Source organism: Phodopus roborovskii, unplaced genomic scaffold (genome assembly GCF_943737965.1).
Source record: "Phodopus roborovskii unplaced genomic scaffold, PHOROB, whole genome shotgun sequence".
Taxonomy (NCBI): Eukaryota; Metazoa; Chordata; class Mammalia; order Rodentia; family Cricetidae; genus Phodopus; species Phodopus roborovskii.
Window position 1 is genome coordinate 28,226,066 of NW_026126469.1, and position 20,685 is coordinate 28,246,750.

General features: G+C 44.7%; 1 protein-coding gene across 1 annotated transcript in view; it reads right to left on the reverse strand.

The window, feature by feature from the left end:
- Nucleotides 1-8,838: 8,838 nt before the first annotated feature.
- The window catches only part of Sidt1 (SID1 transmembrane family member 1), an 84,519-nt gene continuing 72,672 nt past the window's right edge, over nucleotides 8,839-20,685 (reverse strand). Inside the window, exons 20-26 of the mRNA XM_051191524.1 lie at nucleotides 20,595-20,609; nucleotides 19,299-19,375; nucleotides 16,566-16,612; nucleotides 11,447-11,552; nucleotides 11,253-11,363; nucleotides 10,095-10,208; nucleotides 8,839-8,921 (exon numbers count right to left, since the gene is read on the reverse strand). Coding sequence (XP_051047481.1) covers nucleotides 8,859-8,921; nucleotides 10,095-10,208; nucleotides 11,253-11,363; nucleotides 11,447-11,552; nucleotides 16,566-16,612; nucleotides 19,299-19,375; nucleotides 20,595-20,609 — 533 coding nt within the window. The 3' untranslated portion in view covers nucleotides 8,839-8,858. The remainder of the gene's footprint in view (nucleotides 8,922-10,094; nucleotides 10,209-11,252; nucleotides 11,364-11,446; nucleotides 11,553-16,565; nucleotides 16,613-19,298; nucleotides 19,376-20,594; nucleotides 20,610-20,685) is intronic.

Consider the following 20,685-nt stretch of genomic DNA (forward strand, 5'->3'; position numbering starts at 1 on the left):
GCCCCTACATTTGTTACTTTAAAATGTCATTGTAGTAGCTCCAGCTCTCTGTACCCTTAGCTCAGAGCAACCCAGGGGCCTGCCTTTGTTTCCCACTATAATCTCCCTAACAAACTGGGGCTAGAAAGATGACTCAAGTGGTTAAGAGCACTGGCTGCTCTTCCAAAGGATTCAGGTTCAATTCCCAGCACCCACATGGCAGTTCACAACTGTCTGTAACTCTGGTTCCAGGGGATCCAACACCCTCACACAGATATACATGCAAGCAAACAAAACATCAATGCACATTAATTAATTAATTTTTAAAAATCTACCTAACAAACAGGTTAAACCTTCTGCATCAATGGTTTGCTCTTCCTCCTTTGCTCTGGCCACTCTTTCCTATCCATTACTGGTCACCCACACTCCTGTGCACTGATGTCTGGAAGTTACACAATCTTCTTCCCTTGTATGTTGTTGTTGTTACCTTAAACGCAACTGTTTTCCCTCCATGTCCAGTGTCTGCTTGCTTATAGTGATGGCTAATCTTGGTTGTCAACTTAACCATATCTGGAAAAAGCTATAAACCTAAGCAGCTGGCCATGCTAAGGAGACCATAAGACCCACCCTAATCCTGGGTCACACCTTCTGGTAGCAGTTTACATAAATAGGACATGGAAGAAGGAACATTTTGCTTTTTACCCACTTGCCCTCACTCTGACTGACAAGTTCATCTATTCTGTCCCTGAGGCATTCTTTCACTGGTGTTAGAACCTACTTCATTGGGATTCCATTTAGACTGAAGACTAGCAGATCTCAAGGGATACTCCAGGACTCCAGTCTTGTGGACTGAACAACTTCCAAATTCTTGGCCTTTCTGTCTTGAGTGAGTGAGTGAGTGAGTGAGTGAGTGAGTGAGTGAGTGAGTGAGTGTGTGTGTGTGTGTGTGTGTGTGTGTGTGTGTGTGTATTCTATCCATTCTCTTCCTTTAGAGAACCCTGACTAATATACCTGCCTTCTTATTTAAAGCCACTTTTCACATTTCAAGGCTGAAATTTTGCCTTCCCTTTAGGCCATCAGAAAACAGTGTTACAGGATGTTATCACTTACAGTCTCAGCACTAGAGAAGAGCAAGGAGGACCACAAATTGAAGATCAGCAGCTGTATAGACCAGCCTGGGGGGGGGGATGAGGTTGTGGGGAGGGGAGAAAACCATGACTGTTTGAGTCTGTATTCAGCTGGGTTTCTGTTTGCCTTCCAGTATGGTAGTTGTTATTTTCCTTCTCCATAGCATTCCATTCACATTCTTTTTTTCCATTATGCTAACACTCAAAAGTCAAAGGCTTATTTGGAGCTGTTTTAGTGTGAAGCTTATATCTTATGTCTTTAGTATAAAGCTATGTCTTTAAAGTTCCTAATCTTTAACCTCTTTCAACATGTAGCGCTGGCTGGCCTGGAACTTTCTGTGTAGACTATGCAAACCTTAGAGTCATTGAGATCTGTGTGCCTCTGCCTGCTAAGTGCTAGAATTAAAGGTGTGCACCACCAAGGCTGACACTCTCTTCTCTTTGATGCTAATGACAAGGTACTTTTTTAATCATTTGTGATAGAACTGGGCAAGGAAGAGAAAGCATGCACTCTCCTGAAAGGCCTTTGATGGATAGCTAGCAGGACATGTAGTCTTTCTTGGGATGTAGTTGTAGAGAGATGCTATGTTGTGCCAGCAATAAGGGCTTAACATTCTGGATTAAAAATTATTGAGAATTATTTGGAGTTTTTTTTTTCTATTCTGTATAAATGATGGGGGAAGTCCTTCTGTATATGTTCCTCTTATTGATTGGTGAATAAAATACTGTTCAGCCAATGAGGCAGGAAGATAGGCCGGACTAGGAGATGAGAAGGATTCTGGGAAGCGTAGGCAGTCAGTTGCCATATAGCAGAGGAAGGAGTAACAGGTCTGGACCTTTCTCCTGTAAGATTAGACCATGTGGAAATACTTAGATTAATAGAGATGGGTTAATAATTAAGACAGAGCTAGCCAATAAGAAGCCCTAGTCATCAGCCAACAGTTTCATAATTAATAATAGTGTCTGTGTGTTTATTTGGGGCTGACACGGCTGTGGGGCCAGGCTGGCAGGAAAGAATGATTGTTACATATGAATCCCATAGTGGTTTTAATAAGAATTGTCCCCAAAAACTCAGATATTTGAATGCTTAGTCATCAGGGAGTGGCACTATTTGAAATGATTAGAAGGATTAGGAGGTGTGGTCTTATTGGAGGAACTGTGCCATTGGGGTGGGCTTTGATGTTTATGTCTGTCTTTCTTCTTCTCTCTGTAGAGCAGGATTTAGCTCTCAGCTCCTACTCCAGTGCTTGCCTGCATGCTGCCATACTCCCTGCCATGATGACAATGGACTAAATCTCCTGAAACTGTGAGCCCCAAATTGCATGCTTTCTCTTACAAAAATTGCCTTGGTCATGGTGTCTCTTCTCAGCAACAGAACAGTGACCAAGACACAGTAAGCCACTCTAGTCTTTCACTCTTTGCTGGCTTATGATTATAATAATTTGTAACAATAATTATTGTTATTTTATTGTAATAACTTGTTTCTAATCCATCAAAGAGAATTTGGATCATGGGGCACAGGATAGAAGGTGTGTATGCCTTTTGCCCTTTGCTGTGGCTCCTCCTACTGCTCAGTCCAGCTATTTCCCAACTATTAAGTGAAATGAACAGAGGAGTAGTAGGAAGAAAATAAAGGGCAATGAACCCCCTAAAAAGTGACACTCCACAGATTGCTCTGTGTCTTAGAAGCAAAGTAAATAGGCTTGAAGCCACCCTCTCCATGGGAGAGGCCTGCCTGGTACCAAGTGCCCTGTGAAAATCTGTATAAGCAATATAATAAAAACCACAAAATGCAAATCAGAATCTTTCTTTGATGGCAACATTTCATCACCTGAAAACAAGATACTTTGAATCATTTTAGATAATCTTTTGTTCAAAGGACAGAGAATTTTATTCACAAAGAATGTCAAGAGTTATCTTAAAGAGGCCCAGAACTGAATACCAGATTTTTCTTCTTCCCTTTTGTGATGATATACTAAGAAATGGGCGGTGGACATTTCATTTAGCTCTTGACTAAAGTGTAATATTGCTTCAAGGCCAATGTGGTTAGCCAGTGTTCATTCATATCCAGTGATGTGGATGAGCCTTGGGTCACAGGGATTTTATAGAAGCCAAAGGATATAGAACTGAAGAATTTGTGTTTTGAAAATATGTTGGGGGGGTGGTATGCCACATGGTGCCTGAAACAGCCACCCACAGAGGCTGTCAGATATCTCTGGATCTGGAATTGCAGATGGATATAAGCCACCCATGGGTGTTGGGTATGTCAATACATTATTATAAAAACATCTCTTATATTCTGAGAGCCTGAAACTTTTTCTGGACCTCAGAGATAATAATACACCTTGAGCATCACTTAAGACTGCTCTCCTAAGCTGTACTCAGCCTGCCTTTATGAGAACAGTGTAACTAACAACCTTACCACCTAATCTAATATGTAGATGCACCCTTAAGTGATGTTCTCTGCTGGAGTAGCACATGTGTATGTGTGTGTTAGACCCATAAGTGCTGGAAATAGCAAATAGGTTGAAAGCAACCTTATAAAATGAATACCCACTATAAATGCTGAAGGCAAAATTTAGATATTGCTTGATGGCATTTGTTTGTTAGCTATCTGGGTCAGTTGGGGGTAAGTGACTTAATTCCTTTTACAACCTGGCTAAAGATTTCTGTAAAGTGTCCCCATTTCTTCCCTATGTGATGCTTTCTGTTCTGTCCAGTTAATAGAGAGCAAAAGCCCTTTGATGAGGACAAACACACACACACACACAGAGCCTTCAGGAAGGCACAGGTTCAGACTTCTATGTTCAAAGAGGGAGACAGGGAACAACTGAGACACAGGGAGAAAGGTAGAGAATTCAAATCTGGGCCCTACTCTTAGTTAAATTCCATCAAGGGGAAATGCTTTTTTTTTTTTTAATATGCACTTTATGTGCACATTTGTCTGTGTGAAGGTGTCAGATCCCCTGGAACTGGAGTTATAGACAGTTGTGAGCAGCCATGTGGGTGCTGGGAATTGAATCCAGGTCTCCTCTGGAAGAGCAGCATGTGTAGCCACTGAGCCATTTCTCCAGCCCCAGGAGGAAATGCTGTTTAATTTCTTTTCCTTAATGTAGCTTAGACACATTTCCGGTATTCCTATGCTTCCAACAATGCGTTCAACACAGCTGGCAACTGTGCTGGGTCCTCTGGAAGAGCAACAGGTGTTCTTGACAGCTGAGCCATCTGTGTACCCTGGTGCTGAGGGTTGCTTGTTTTTTTTTTTTTTTTTTTTTTTTTTGTTTTTTTTTAAAGTCTTTGGAGAAAATGATGATATTCTCAAAACTAGACAAAGCTCCAAACCTCTCAGATTGGGTGAATAAAAGAACAGGTGTCTTAACTATTTTTCTTGTCTCTGTACCAAAACATCCAACAAAAGCAACTTAAAGTCTGAAGGATTTGTTTTAGCTCACAGTTTGGGAGTGATCCATCTTGGTGGGGAAGTCATGGCCATGGCAGCTTGAGGCCACTGTCACACTGCATCTGCAGCCAGGAAGTGGAGCATGATGAATGCTGTCAGTGCTCTGTGCTCAGGTCACTGCCCTGTTTACCCCACACAGTCTGGTGCCCAGCTCAAGGGCCAGTGCTGTCCAATCAGAGTGATTCCTTAAAGGCATGCCCAGTGTCTAACCTAATCTAGATAAGCCGATAGAGGTGTGCCCAGAGGCCTGCTCCCCAATTATTCTAGAGCCTGTAAGGTGAGGACATTAGCCAGCACAGGCAGAAACCACCTCGTCCGGTTTGTCTTCCAATAAGAACATCTAAACTTCATGTCAAGAACACTACACGCTATGCAAAGGTATCCTGTCAAGTGCAGCAAGGAGAATTCTCCTGATAGAAGAATCCCATCCATACCAAAACTGTTACTCGAGGGTTCTAGGAGTCCTGGGACGCTTGCTAAATTTGTCTGAATTCATGTTTGTTAATGGCCAGGATTCAAATAAGCACTTTTAGCCTTGTTGATGAGGGCGACTTAATAGCAAGGAGCCACTAAAGCTTAGCCCTGGTGTATGCCTTGTCTCCTCCAAACATTGAAAGCATTCAGAGTGAAAATGTCTGCTTTCCCTGCCGTGTGGAGTCATCACAAGCCAGGCTTGGGCAGCTTCAGGCTGAACAAATCTTCACTCTGCGTTCTTTCTCCCTTCAGAAGATGAGTCATGGTGGGTCACCTGACACCTGTCCTTTCTAGGGCTTGTTTGGGTACCTGAGAGGTTGAGGCTCCTTTCCCACAGGCAGAGTCTCCTGGCTGATGGGTAAGGAGAATGGGGACACTACGCATGACATTCACTAGACTCCAGTGGTACCAGCCACTCCAAAGGACAAAAATCACAGCTTGCTTCCCTCTGAGAGCCCGGGTGCGGATGGCACTAACAAAAGCTGCTACTATTTGTAGACAGACTCTCCACTAGGCCCCAACTTTGGAAGCATTAAAACTTTTATTAGAATTAAGAGAAAAATGCAGTGGTAGCTGGCACGGAGGAGCCTAGGGATCCGAGAGGTGATAATCTGGGCCTTGCCTCTGATGGTCATTAGGCTTCCCAACCCTAGGGTCACCTGCAGATAAGGGCAGGAAGCAGGACTGCTGGCTTTGAAAGGAGAGGAAGGGCAGCTGAAGGCCATGCTGTTGTCCCACATCCAGTGGGTGTTAGGAGGTGGCACCTGAGGACCAGCCTTGTGCAATGAAGTGGAGCTATCCAGAGAGCCGCAGCTTCTGCAGCTTGATTTATGTCACCCAGCCAGTAGGGTGACACAGGCAGACTAAAGGTCTGACTCTGTGATCACACTTACACTTGACTGCTGCTTCCCTGCCTCTTAGCTCTTGCCTTTCCCCTACAGTTCCCCCACAGACAGAGTTCCTGTCACTCAGAACCAGAAGCCATCGGGTTAACTCGCTGATACATGCATTTTGCAAGCCCATAGAACATTCTGCTGGGTGCCTGCGTTACAGGGGAAGCAGCTGCAACTGTTTTCACCCGCACCTGCTGGCTCAGGGATTGCTTTTAGTCATGGAAAGTCCCTTTCCCCAGATAGACTCCAATTTTCCATTGGCTTCTCTTGTTGCTAAAATAAAACCAGGCCAGTCTCCCAGGCATCCTGCGTGAACAGGTGCAGCTCCCTCCTCAGGGTTTGTCAGGTGCTAAGAGCTCATTTTACGGGCACAGTCTGGCTTGTCTGGTGGTTGCATCTCTGTTCCACTCAAACTGAGAAGCTCTCGTTACTTGTGAGTGTTCTCAGCCTCCACACTCTCACTGTTACCTGTTGGCTGCATTGGGCTCTCAGAGTTAGCCTGGCCTCTGCTTTTAAGGAGCGAAGTGCCTGTACTCTGCAGTGGTCCTCCTCCACCCCAGTGCTCACACTAGCATCCTAGATGAAGCACAGTGACCTCCAACCACAAGATCCCTGCTGTAAAAAGAACCAGTAACAAGTGACTTGGAAGTTCTACTTTCTTTTTTTAGAAGATGTATGTGAGTGCTCTATCTGCATGTACAACTTTATGCCAGAAGAGGGCATCAGATCCCACTATAGATGGTTTTAAGCTACCTTGTGGTTTCTGGGAATTGAACTCAAGACCTCTGGAAGAGCAGCCAGTGTTCTTAACCACTGAGCCATCTCTCCAGCCCCTGGAAATTCTATTTTCAAAAGCAGGTTTGGTGTGGGCTTTTTAGTCTTTTTAGTCTTGCTGCAAGGAACAGAAATGACCAGGACATATGACAATTGTAGCACAACAGAACACAAGAACAGTCACCCTCCCTCCTCCCCTTCCATAGGGCCCTTTCTATTGTCCTGTTTTCGTTGACTCTGCCCACAAACAAGCTTCCAAAGTAGAAAGTGTGCCTTAGTATTTATTCACTCAGGTCATGGACTGTTGGAAGGGCTTTGCTGACACACTTCCCTTAGTGGGACATTTAGGACTCCACACCAGGAAGACTGCTTTGAGAGAATCAGCGCTCAGCCATAAGCTATCAGATTTGAACTTTATTTCTTTTGTTTGTTTTGTTTTCAGCCAGGGTCTCACTGTGCAGCCTTAGCTGGCCTGGAACTTACTTCTTAGACCAGGTTGGCTTTGAACTCACATAGACCCACCTGCCTCTGCCTGTGCTGGGATTAAGGACCTAATCCACAATGTCTCACTTGTTTGCAGTCTTTTTTTTTTTTTTTAAAGATGTTTGACAACCATCTAATTGAAAGTTTTCATATGACCCACAGAAGCTGAAGCCAACAGGTTTTGAAGAACAACAGAAAACCAATTGCAAACACAAGACCATTTGGGAAAGAAAGAAAAATGCACAAAATTATTTGTGGAAATTATCTTTGTGTTTTAAAATCAAGAAAAGCTTGCCATTCAAACTTCCAAAGCACATGTTTGAACAGTATACAGATATTTGAGAAAAAGAAAAGAATAATAACTTTAAAAAGAGGAATGCCTGATCCATTTCATTAACAAGTGATCAAGAATGCATGGGCGAGGGGAGACTTCAATGTCACAAGCAAATAGGCAGTTGTGCACACGCTCCTATGTCTGTTTTCTGATTACATCATACTCCAGGCAACCAGGAAGCCTGGTCAAAGTGGGGTTCTCACAGGGTTTGCCAGACCGTGTGAGAGAAGGGAACTAGAGCACTGAGCTGTAGTACAGCTCAGAGAGATGCAATGCAAGGCAACTGGGTTAGCTATGATCTCTGCAACCCACGTAAGGGAGGAACTGGTGTCCATCCTGAGTTCCACCTGTATAAGTGACAGGCAAGAGGCTCAGTGGTGGAGAACCCCAGGGTAATGCTGCCGGGGACACTTACTAACCTGGAAAGGCTGAATGGGCACAGCTGGAGCTGTGGGGGGGGGGGACCACCAAGCCCTGTTGCGTTGTTGAATTTGCTCCAGGATTGAGCCCTTAAGATGAGGAGGGCTCCCTGCCTGATGCCCAGGCACTTAGCACTGTCTCTCACTTCTCTAGCTTCTGTAGGAGTTTTCTCCCTTTCCCATCCATCTTGGAGCTGTCAGAAGTCAATGGAGAAGTCATCAGAGTGCCGAGTCAGCACCCAGGGGGCGATGAAGACCCTAGGAAATAGGTGATCCCCAGACCTTGAGGTCAGCAATGGTGATCGATCGCTTCAGAAGTGCATATGACAAAGCCCCATCCTGGGCATTTCCAGTAGTGCCAGGGACCTGAGGAATGGTTCAGTATTCCTTCTGAAAAGGTGTCTTCGCTTGAGTGACCAGAGTGTCTGTCCCAGTTGGGTGGGGACTTGGTCCCACTTCTGCACCATATTCTGAGGAGTCATATCCTCTGAGGACCCAGGGGAAGTGAGATGGTGCTTTGGGCTTTTAGAGCAGCGGATGTCTCACAGGGTGACAGTGGCCACACCAAAGGTTCTGGGTGGGAGGTACAAGTAGCTGGTTTCTCTGGCCAATCTCAGTGAGGAAGGGAGGGGCTGAGGCAGCAAGCTGGGTTGATGCAGCTTGTACCTAGATTGAGCTCTCAGTTGCAAACAGAGGTTCCAGAGCCTCCTGGCTTTGCCTCTGTGCACAACAGGGCTTCCCTTCCCCCATTCTTCTTGGGGGTAGGGCTCACCCCAAGCTCTCCTTCCTGTGTGACTGCAGACATGGTTGACTCCACTAAGGCAAGTGGAGTGTTTGGCAGTGGGCATGCTGCTGCAGTCACTGTATTTTCCACAAAACAGCACCAAGGTGGACCCGTCCTGTGATGCACGAGGCTCAGAAGACAGGGATCTGGTCTCTGCGAACCACATCCAGGTCATCATCCAGAGTCAGCAACACCTGAAGCGAGAGGGTCGTCGATGGGGGGGAATGTAAGTGCTGGCCACACCAAGCCCTGCTTCATGTATCAATTTATTGAATACTCATGGAGAGGGCACCCATGCGCTATTCTCGAGTCTAGAGACACAGCTGGGGATGAAAGCAGTACCCACCCTCTGCCCTGGAGCTCACATTCCAGAAAGGATCTTTAACTGGAAGAAAGCACATGAGATAGAACACAGTCTACTTCACAGACATATGTGTGAGGGAGGGTTAAAATTAAACTACAGTATAAGTATCAGGAGCTCGGGTGGAAGACTAAAATATTTGAGTAAGGTGGCCTGGGTTGTCATTACTCAGAAGGTGACATGTAAGTCAAGACCTATGGGAAATGAAGTATTGCTGTATAGAAGACTGCTATGTAAGAAACGGACCATTCCTACTTGGCGCCAATTCCCTCCCCACATGAAACCACTCGCCCTACTCATATCTTCCTAGCAGAAAAGTCCAAGTGTCACAGAGATTGGTTGAACTTCCCATGCTGGCCACTAGAGGGAAGCCCTGCCCCACCGTTGTAATTGCCTGATTGGCCCCAGGGTGGACTATCTCTAGTGACAGCCCACAGTGATCACCCCACCTGTGTCCAGGCACCACAGACATTTAACTAGGAAAATTTTTAAAGGACTGAAGGATGCTGAGGATGCTCGTCTTATGTTAGCATGACTCTGGGAGGGTGCACAAGCAAATCCCAGGAACCCTAGATTAGGAGCATGCTGGCTGTGTGGTTTCTTGAGCTTCTCTAGGGACCTCATCTTTATAAATCACACAGTGAGGCTGGAGGAAGGGAAGGAAGAGGCTCTCATGAGAAGGAGTAATTCCATGGGTGAGAATGCCCTAAATGGTTCCCGGGGGGAATCCTGAGTATTTTAATCCCAGGGCACCGTGCAATTTAGGAAAAATAGTTTTGTCACCCCTCTGTGTGTACAAACATTGAAAAGTAGAGGAAAATGAGGTTATGATCTCACAGGAGTTACAGAAGAAAAAAAAAACACACAGGAAGACAGTCAGTACCCTGGATTACAATGAAGAAATGCGGAGAGTAGAGGGCAATACAGACAGGTTGAGGATGAGCAGCAGGGAAATATGCAAGACTTCAGAAGGGAGGAAAGAAGCCAGGAGATATGACCAACTCACCAGGAACGAGAAAAACAGGGCAGTGGCAGAGAGGAAGTGCCAGATGTCGTGGTCATCAAAGAAGTCCAGCAGGATACACTCTCGGTTCTTCTCCCGGGATTCCGCGGGGGTTCCCTGAAGGACGGGGAAGCCGGTGTAGGCAAGAGTACCCAGGTTCAGCGATTTCCAGGTTTGATTTTTGAGGAAGCACTCAGAAAGTCAGCTTCTGAGGGCCATGTACAGTTGCCCTCAGCAACACTGTCTATACTAGTTCCAGGGTGGAGACAACTCAATTGTCAACCAACCGATGAATGAACTGATAATGTGCTGGGCCCCAAAACTGCTCAGTAATTAGAAGACATGCTGATGCAGCCATAGCCTGGATGACCTAGAAAGCACTATACTGCACACCGCATGGATACAGGCAGACTTAGAGGTCACATGGTTTGTAATTCTCCTCGAGGACAACCTGTGTCTGGTGACCCCACAGGGATTACATATCAAATATTTGCATATCAGATATTTATTCTGAAATTCGTAACAGTAACAAAACTACAGTTAAGAGGAAGCAACAAAATAATTTTATGGTTGGGTCACCACAACATGAGGAGCTGTATTAAGGGGTCACAGCTTTGGGATGGTTAAGAATCACTGCTCAAGGAAATGCCCAGGCTGATAACTCCACAGCTATAGGAGGTAGGTTAGTGGTTGCCAACTATTGCCAGGTCAACAAGAAACAGAATGGCTGCTCATGGGTTTTCTTTCTGGCGTCATACAAATGTTCTAAGATCAAAGGTACTGATGCTGTCTGCAGTAGAGAGCTGAAACTTCCTGCTTGAGCTTCAGACACAGTACTGGTTTCTGAGGTCTCAGCTTTCCTGACTACAGGATGGACATAGCATCCCACCCCTGCATTTATTGATGAATTAAACGTCTCTGGAAACAGACCATAAGAGAACTAGTGACGATCACGTTTGCCGTATGTTCAGGGCTTGCAATTTCCAGTAGTATTTCCCTGGCAATGCTGACCACATGTCACTTGCCCATCACTAAGTGTGGCTATTATGCCTCTTTCTTCTGGAGGAAGCTGTGAATTTAATGGGGGGACAGAGAAGCAACAAACGCAGGAGAGGGATGAAGGTCCAAAAGGCATGATGGATAAAAGAATGGGCCTCTTACCTCCCAGCTGCTGAGGTTCTGAAAGAAAAAGTACAGGGCCGCAGCCCACACCACGGCAGTGGCCACGATGCAGAAGAGTGGCAGCAGGAGGACCTTCTCAGAGCTGCGAAGCTGTGGAGAGATGCAAGGCCACTGAGGCTGGAGCCCCAGCTGTCGGCAGGCCCCGGCACTGCAGCCCTCCCACCTGTGCTCACCTTCATGATGATGTAGAAAGCCAGGTACAGCAGCAGGTTGCAGATGAAGATGCCCAGCATGTAGGAGGCAAAGTCCCTGGGCCGGTAGATCAGTCCAAAGAAGGCACTGTGGATGCGGAGTAGGGTGTTGCCAGTGGGAAAGGGGTATAACGTGAGAGGGTCATTAACCACCGTGGGAGTTCACTGGTTAAAAACCCACTTTAAGATAAAGACATGGAGCCCGGTGTTGGTGCTGCACGCCTTGAGTCCCAGCACTCAGGAGATGGAGGCAGGCGGACCTCTGTGAGTTCCAGACCAGCCTGGTCTACAAGAGCTAGTTCCAGGACAGGCTTCAAAGCAATACAGGGAAACCCTGTCTCAAAAAATCAAAACCAAAATAAAACGAATTAAAGACATGGATACATTCTGAGAAATGCACAGTAGGAAGGTTTGGCATTGTGTGAATATCGTAGAATGTCCTCACACAAGCCAAGATGGCCATCATGTCACCGGACCATACTGTCTTTCAGGACCACCATGAACAAGTGGTCCTCTGCTAACTAAATGTCTTTGGATGGTAACTGACAATTATACAACTTAATAAGCAATGTAAGTAACTTTTAATGTATAACATCTTTGCCAGAGCGTTTATATCTAGTGACTTCACAATGGTATTGTGTGTGAATGCACTGAGAACAGTTATCTTTTCTCTCTGGGTGCAATGGTTTTCCCAGAATCCTTCAATGTTTCATGATTATGAACAGCACTGTTGTGAATAAGCGGATGCTATACTGCATTTGTTCCCATTTAAGATGATTAGTTCATCAGAGAAGATTGCTGCAAGTACGATTACCTCCGTAATTTGGCTTGACAAGCATTACTAAGTTAATGCCAGCTGAAATTTACTTTGACTGAGGGTTAACTTCAAGTTCGTGTAACAAAATATTGGTCACTTTTTCCCTAAGGCAGGATTGCTCTGTGTACCCCTGGCTGTCTGGAACTTGCTCTGTAGACCAGGCTGGCCTCTGCCTCCAAGTGCTAGAATTAAAGGCATGTGCTTCACCCAGTTGTGTCTCTTCTTCATCTCCTTATTTGAAGGGATTTTTTTAAAAATATACTTTAAAAACCTACAGCGTGGTGAGTGGTGCATACCTCTAATCTTAGAACGTCAGAAGCCAAAGCAGCTTGAGGCTATCCCAGGCTACAGAGGGAGGGCCAAACAAGCCAGGACTAGATAACAAGACCCTGTCTCAAACAAATAAATAACACAGTATAACACAAAATGAAACAACCATATCATGACTCTAGGAAACAAAAAGTAAAAATTCATAAGGGAAATTGTATCAAGCTGAAAAGCTTCTGCATTAGCTAACAATTCACAGAGGAAAGAGACAAGCATTCGAAAACAAGAAAATAGTTATCAACAATCCTGAACTGTAGGCAAGTCTGTAGGGCATTTTCTTCATCAAACATGCATGTGGGAGGGCCCAGCCCACTGCAGGTGGTGTTATCCCAGGCAGATGGTCCTGGGTGTATAAGAGCAGACTGAGTACCAGTGAGCAGTACTTCTCCTCAGAACCTCATCAACTCCTGCCTCCAGGTCCCTGCCATCAGTCCCTGCTGTGACTTCCCTTCATGACAGACTACAACTGTAAGCTGAATAAACCCTTTCCTGCTTCTTGTCAAGGTGTTTATCACACCAACAGAAAAGAAAACTAAACAATACCCAAATACAAGGAATTCAAAGACCAATGACACAAACACCAACTAATACAACTTAAAATAGTCAGGTGAGGGATGGCGGGGTGGGGTGGCTCAGAGCGTAAGTGCTTGTTGTGCAAGAGTGAGGATCAGAGTTCTGACCCCCAGGCATGGCAGAACACTCCAATAACCCCAACAGGGACAGGTGGGTCCTGGCACCTCCTCAGTCAGACTGTCTCATCAAAATACTGAAAATATGTGGTGAGCAATAAAGAGCCTCTGATCTCTACAAGGAGCTCACCAGTGAATGTACCTGAACACACACACACACACACACACACACACACACACCACACATACTGCAGACACACACTGGAGACACATACCACACACAGACACACACCACACACAGCAGACACACACCACACACACACACAGAGCAGACACATACATACCACACAAACACAGCAGATACACACACATACACACCAGACACACATACACAACAAACACCCCACACACATAGCAGACAATATGGCTAGGTTCTTTTCAAAAGAATATATATACATGGCCAATGATTATACAATAGAGTCATTGAGATTATTAGATAACATGGAAATGGAAATCAAACCTAAATGAAAAATAGTGATGGCTAGAAGTTGGGGGGTGGAGGGGTGGATAAAAGGAAGGTGGAGTTGATTGATGCATGTTTTTGAGATATCACACTACACTACATTTGTGTATATATATAATTATCACATGTTAATAAAAATTGAAATCTGTATTGACATAGTGCTTCCTCGGGATTTTTCTTGTGTCCAGTCTCTCTGCTTTCACTGTAGGGGAATTGAACCATTTGTACTGTATTCTGAGAAAGGATCGTGGTTAGATATCCAGGCTGGCCTTGAACTTGGAATCCTCCTGCCTTATAGCCCAAGTAGCTCAGTTATAGCGAATACCAACATATCTGCTCCCATTCTCTTCATTATGACTCGGGGTTTATTTTTTAATTTTGAACCAGTGCTTGCCTCGCGCTGTTTTGTTATTTTTTTTTAAACACTGGATTGCCTTATTAGGCTAGCCTGTGCAAACCCATGTGGCAGTCACACATGCCTATCCAAATTTAAATTAATTAAAACTAAATAAAAATCACAATGGCTGCATTTCAACATGACAAGGTCCACATGTTAATAGATCCTGTTAGGGCCATGCAGCACTGAGCATTTATGTAATCCCAGAAAGTTCTATTGGATAATGTTGGAATAGTATATTCTCGGCTCCTCCTTTCACATGTTAACCTTGCTTTTTGGACACTGTTGATACTTTTGCCTGAGCACATACATTTTGTAATAAAAGCCATTGATTTTAAATTCACACATTAACTGGAGAACAGCTATCTGTCTTCCACCCTAGACCCTGACATCTCTCTCCACTTAGCTAAATTTTCTTTATGTGTCCTAACAAGGCAATTATATTTTCAGAAGAAAGATTCCACACATCTCTCAAATTTTATTCCTAAGTATTTCAAGTGCAAGGCTGTTATTAATGGCCTTGAATTTTATAGTCCAGCTGACTGTGTTCTAACTTATGCATGAGCTGCCATCCTTGCATATTCTGAAACCCTCAGTTCACTAAAAACTCTCGGGTGGCCTTTCCTCAGATTCACCAATTAGCAACTGATTTGTGTGCTGCTTTGCTCTTGCTGTCTGCTCTCTCTCTCTCTCTCTCTCTCTCTCTCTCTCTCTCTCTCTCTCTCTCTCTCACACACACACACACACACACACACACACACACACACACACAGACACCAAAGGTCTTCTTCCTCAGGGCCATATGGGAATTATTCCTTTAGGGGGAAAACATAAATGAGTGATAATTAGTAAATAGATGCTGACATTTACAAATAGGGGATCTGTAAATACTGAAGCTCAATCATAGATTGCTTCCACTTGCACACATGTTTGCATGTATGTCCTGATTAAGAGAAATAGCATTCTAATGAGTAGATAAGAATGGGCCTGGGCTGGCATGCACCTCTGTGGAGAAGCATTTGGGTAGCATGCAGGACACCCTGAGTTCTGTCCACATCACCAAACAGAAGAAGAGAGGTGAGCTACAGACACTTTAGCACATAGCTATAATCCCAGCAGTCAGGTGGGGGCAAGAGGCTATCCTGGGCTACAGGAGTCCCTGTCTGAGAGCTATTCTTTTAAAATAAAATTCATATTCAATTACTTTATGTCTATACTGAACAACAAAGAAAGAGACAGCCCCTCTGCCAGGGAAACATGGAATTATGGGGCATCAAACCTCAGATCTTATTGGAACTGACATCTTACAGAGCTGTATGAGGAAAGAGGTCATTTATCGTGTCTCATGAGTGTGCCCTTATGTGTATCAGGAAAAAGGAGTCAAAAGTCACAGAGCCAGAGAAACACATTAGCTAAGAACCATAAATAAAAACATCCAAAGTTACTTATTTTTGAGATATCAAAGAAGCATCTCAAGCGTTCCAAGTGTGAATAGGTTGCACAAGATAATTTCAACTAGCAGAGAAAGTGCATCTGTTGCAGCTCTATTTTATACTCATCTGGTCAAATAAGGACAAGAAGATGAAAAGGGACAACTTGCAGGAGAGTGATATGGCAGGAACAGAAAAAGAGAGAAAGAAGTAGCAAAGTCTCTCTCACACACACCACAAACTAAGGAAGAAATATTTTGCAAAAACAAACAAACAAACAAAAAAACCCTAATGTTTCCTTAATAGTCATTATGCAAAGTTCTACAAGATAATTTAAAAGTATGCTGTTTTTTTTTCCACTCATGGACAAAATCCCTTTTTTTCCTTCCCCCCCCCTTTCTCCCCTTCCTTTATTCCTTTCTCTCAATCATCTATCCATTCATCTACTCATCCATCCAATCAATGTGTCCACATAGATATTTGTCTTGTTGGGCAAATTCTATCAATGCATCAAGAAGCCCCTAGCACTTTACAAGAGCTTCCTGGTAATTTACTTAATTAAAATATTTTATTTATTTATCATTTGTATATATGAACACATTACGGTGTGTGTGTGTGTGTGTGTGTGTGTGTGTGTGTGTGTGTGTGTGTGTGTATGTGTGGGGGGGGGTCAGAGGAGAACTAATGGAGTTGGCTCTCAAATTCCACCAAGGGGGTTCTGGAGGTTGAGCTCAGTTTGTCAGGCTTGACGGCATTGGGCCTTTACCAACTGATCCATCTCTCCAGACTCCTAGTGTTTTTGTTGTTGTGTTGGTTTTCTGGGTTTTTGTTTGTTTGTTTGTTTTGTTTTGTTTTTTCTTCCTGGGACAAGCAGTGTTATAGTTTCCTTAGTTTAAGATTTCCCTGTCAAAGAACTCTACAGTGAACAGTACAGATATTAATAACGATAAGAACATTATTACCCATAATTCCACTTACAAGGACCAGTTAACCAGATTCCCCACAATGAGCAACACCATCCTGTCCTGGAAAAGAGAGAAGGGAGTGTTAGAGTAGAGGCCCCTTTGCTAGCAAGTCACTGGGGTGAAAGTGTCACCTGTGGAAAAGCGATGACCTTGTGGAAAGACACTTTCCCCAGCCAGGCTGGACAGGAAGACCTGACCACAAAGGGATGTAGGACAGCTGTGTAAAAGCCTGGTCTGCTGCAAAGCAGGGAGTAGCTGTCTCCACAGGGGTCAGTGGAGCTTAACAGCTGGAACCACCTCTCAGCAGGAGGCTGGTGACATGTACTTATTACTTAGTGAGGATTCTTCTGTGGCCTGGACTTGCACAGTCAGAACTAAATGTCAGAGTTAATTTTCACTCCTAACCCACAATCTTAAGATTGTGGAGGTTGTAGAGGTTGGCTGTAGCCAAAGGAAGGAGAGGTAAACAGGCAACACAAAGGAGTGTTAGGCATGCCGGATTTGTCTTCGTGGTGCTATGTACACTTTGAAACCTGACATTATGAATTTGTCTAAACCCACACAAGGGACCAGGCAGGAGTCAGCACTGTGTGGGCCACAGCCTGGTGGTGGCGCTGACGGTGCCTGATGAGAGCGCTCACAGTAGACACAGCTACGTGTATAGGAGCCCTGAGCGTGGGGAGGCTCCCGAACCTTCTGCTCAGTTTTACTGTAAAGCTGAAACTGTTCTGCAATTATGCATTAATTGCTTTACCTGCCTTTCAGCCCAGGCACGCACAATTCCCCAAATTGTAGACTCTAATAGGATTTATAGTTTTCCTCTAGAGAAAACTCCTGCTTCAAGTCTCTAGCTTTTTCCTGCCCAAGCTTGTAAGGCTAAGGGCTCTCCGTATTTCTTAGTGTAGAAACCCTTCTAGTTAGAAGATTATTAATTGGGCTCTTACTGAATTCTTGTGTTCCGGGGCAGAAGACAGCATCAGATCTGAGCACAGAACCATGTAAAGGCCAAGGCTGAGGGCTCAGAGGATGTAAGCGGACTTCCCATTGGTTACTTCCCAAGGTCAATGTCCAAGGAAGTCAGGCAAGGCTTCTGCCCCAGTCTCTTAGGCTTAGTATAGAAATAGATAATATGAGAGCTATGGGGAGAGATTAAAGGAATATTCTAACCACCAAGAAATAACACAGTTTAACAATGTTCCTGTCCCAATATTTATTCCTAGTGCATGACTAGACTCTGGGAGCCTATTCCCCCATGGAGGGGAAGGATACTCTCTCAGTGTAAATACATGGAGAGGACCTAGGTCCTGCCCCAAAAGATGTGACAGACTTTGAAGATCCCCCATGGAAGGCCTCACTCTCCCTGGAGAGAGGATAGGAGTGGGATGGGGGAGGGAGAGGGTTGGTGGGGGGCATGGGAAGATGGGAGGGAACTGGGATTGATATGTTAAATAAGATAAAAAGCAAAATAAAGAATGCAAAAAAAAAAATGTTCCTGCTGTAAAAACGCATGCAGGTGAAAATGTGGAAAATGAAAGTTCCCAGTTGTGCTGGGCAGTATTTTGTCAACCTGACACCAGTTTGGGTCCTCTGGGAAGAGGGAACCTCAACTGAGAAAATGCCTCCATAAAAGGGCATTTTCTTGATTAATGACTGATGTGGAGGGAACCAGCCCTCTGTGGGTGGTGTCATCCCCAGGCAGGTGGTCCCATGTTGTATAAGAAAGGACGAACAAGCCATGGGGAGCAAGCCAGTGAGTAGCATCCCTCCATGGTCTCTGTTTCAGTTCCTACCTGGACTTCATTCAGTGACTGACTGTGATCAGGAGTGCAAGCCAAATCAATCCTTTCTTCCACAAGTTGCTTTTGGTCTAAGTGTTCTATCACAGTGACGGTAAGCAAAACCAATGGCACTAAGGAAAGTGACCAGAAGGAACCATCTGCTCAGAGCCGTGCCAGTTCACACCTGCTGACCTGGTAAAACTATTAATAGCGTGAAATTTCACTTTCGTGAGGCCACCTCTTTGGATTATTTACTATAAAGGCATTCTGCCTTGATTCTCCCCACAGTAATTATCACTATTTAAAAGTTTGGTGTATTCCAGTTGACATGCTAACATAGATGGGGTAAATTCCACATAGTCCCACCCCTAGATGAAGAGCTGCAGGTGGTCAGTAACTACTGGGAGAAGGAGAATAAGCCTCCTCCAGGGAGGAACTCCCTTACAGGTTTTCCCATCCTAAGTGATCAGCCCTGCACACACGTACATACGGGTTGCATATAGTAGGTTGCATATACATGTGTATGTATGTATATATCTACACATATATGTAACAATAATAATTAAAGAGGTCATAAATTTGGGAAGGCAGAGGAAGAGTCAGTAGTATTGTAGATGAGGTACTCATGTGTGAAGTTCTCACAAAGGAAAATAAAACTAAAACATATATACCATTTTAAAAGTTTGGGGTGTTTGTGTGTGTGCATGCGTGTATGCATGTGTATTTATATATTTCCTTCATCTTTTTTATAAACCAGCAACTATTTTATTTATACAGGCAGGACCACTGTAGTTTCCCTTTAAAAAGAATAAGCAACACGAATCTTTCCCCACTGACTGGACTGCAGCCACCTCAGGCCATCTGGTTCTTTGGATTCCTGGAGGTTTGAGTCTCTGCTCCGAGCCTAGCCCTCCCACTGCTCCTCGGACTTCTGGGAGATGGCCAAGGACACAGGAGCATGCACCTACCATATACAGAGGTCTGCTGCACTGCTGGATACAGTCTGTGTAGAACACCATAGCAGCCCTTCGGAAGATGCCCAGATCTGTGTTGACACAATCATACGGTAAGAGCACACAGAGAAAATACATAGACTGGGAAATAACCTGAAGGTCATGTCTCAAATGATTGGGAAAAGCAGGATGTCATCTATACTCTATTAAAATGCATTAGAATGCTTTACATCTGGAAAGTGAACAATAAATATATGATCTAGAACATCAGCTTTCAACCAGTGGGTTTTGACCACGTTGGGGGTCAACAACCCTTTCACAGGTGCCTAAGACCATCGGAAACCACAGATATTTAAATTTACATTTGTAACAGAAGCAAAATTACAGTCATGAAGTTGCAACGAAAATAATTTTATGGCTGGGGTCACCACAACATGAGGAACAGTATTAAAGGGTCTCAGGAGGTTACGAAGCACTGTTCTAGAAAATGATGTTGTCTTGGAGGGTGTGCCATGTGCATGCATCACACTTGGCACAAAGGCTGCCAAGGCCATGAATGGCAGGCAGCTGCAACCTTTCTGCTTCCTTCGGCTAAACGTCCATTGTTTAATGGTCTTTCTGGTGAGGGTTCCTATCAGTGGAGATGTAATGGGACCCTTGAAGCTACCTTCAAACATTTGCCCTCCATAGTGGGGGGTTGGGGATCTTGACTTGTAAAGGTTCCGATCTATCCTTCTTAGTGCAGTTAGGAGTTACTAAGTTCTGAACCAAGAGATCTCAGGCTACACGAAGAACGTTAACAAAGAGTAGCAGTATGGAAGCAACAGTAAAAACTATTAAGGAATGTGAGTTAAGACGAAGTGAGAAAGACAGACCAGAAAGGTTTTTTTTAATGTAGGTGTGTACAAGGCACATTTGGAATGGAACGGCATCAGTGTGAGAGTTCCAGCTGCTGCGTTCAGAGTCAAGGTCAAAGGGAGGCTCTCTTCCTGTGAACCATTCATGTCTTGACATCAAAAGCATGCCTGAGTGTAGCCAGAGCCAGCACTGCTGAGTGTGGACCCAGCTCTGTTGGGTCTCTCCTCCCCTTCAAGGCTAGGCTGGGGTGAACTTAACAAGGAGGAAGGAGCCTGGCCCTGAAGGGATGCACCCTAGCACGGTTTGCTATGCAGACTGGCTTCTGGGACTTTCTCTGGCTCCTCCTCCCCTGCACTGCCTGAGCTGGAAGGGCAAGGCAGGGGGCAGAGCTGGCAGACAGCCAGGCGGGTCTAGAAACTGTTCAGATCTGGACAAAGGGCAGCAGGGCATTACCTGTGTCAGACACATCTGAATCAGTGGGAAGCAGAGAAGAAATAAGAGAGAGAAAAGATCTGTAAGAAGGAAGCCAAACAGGTCAACAACC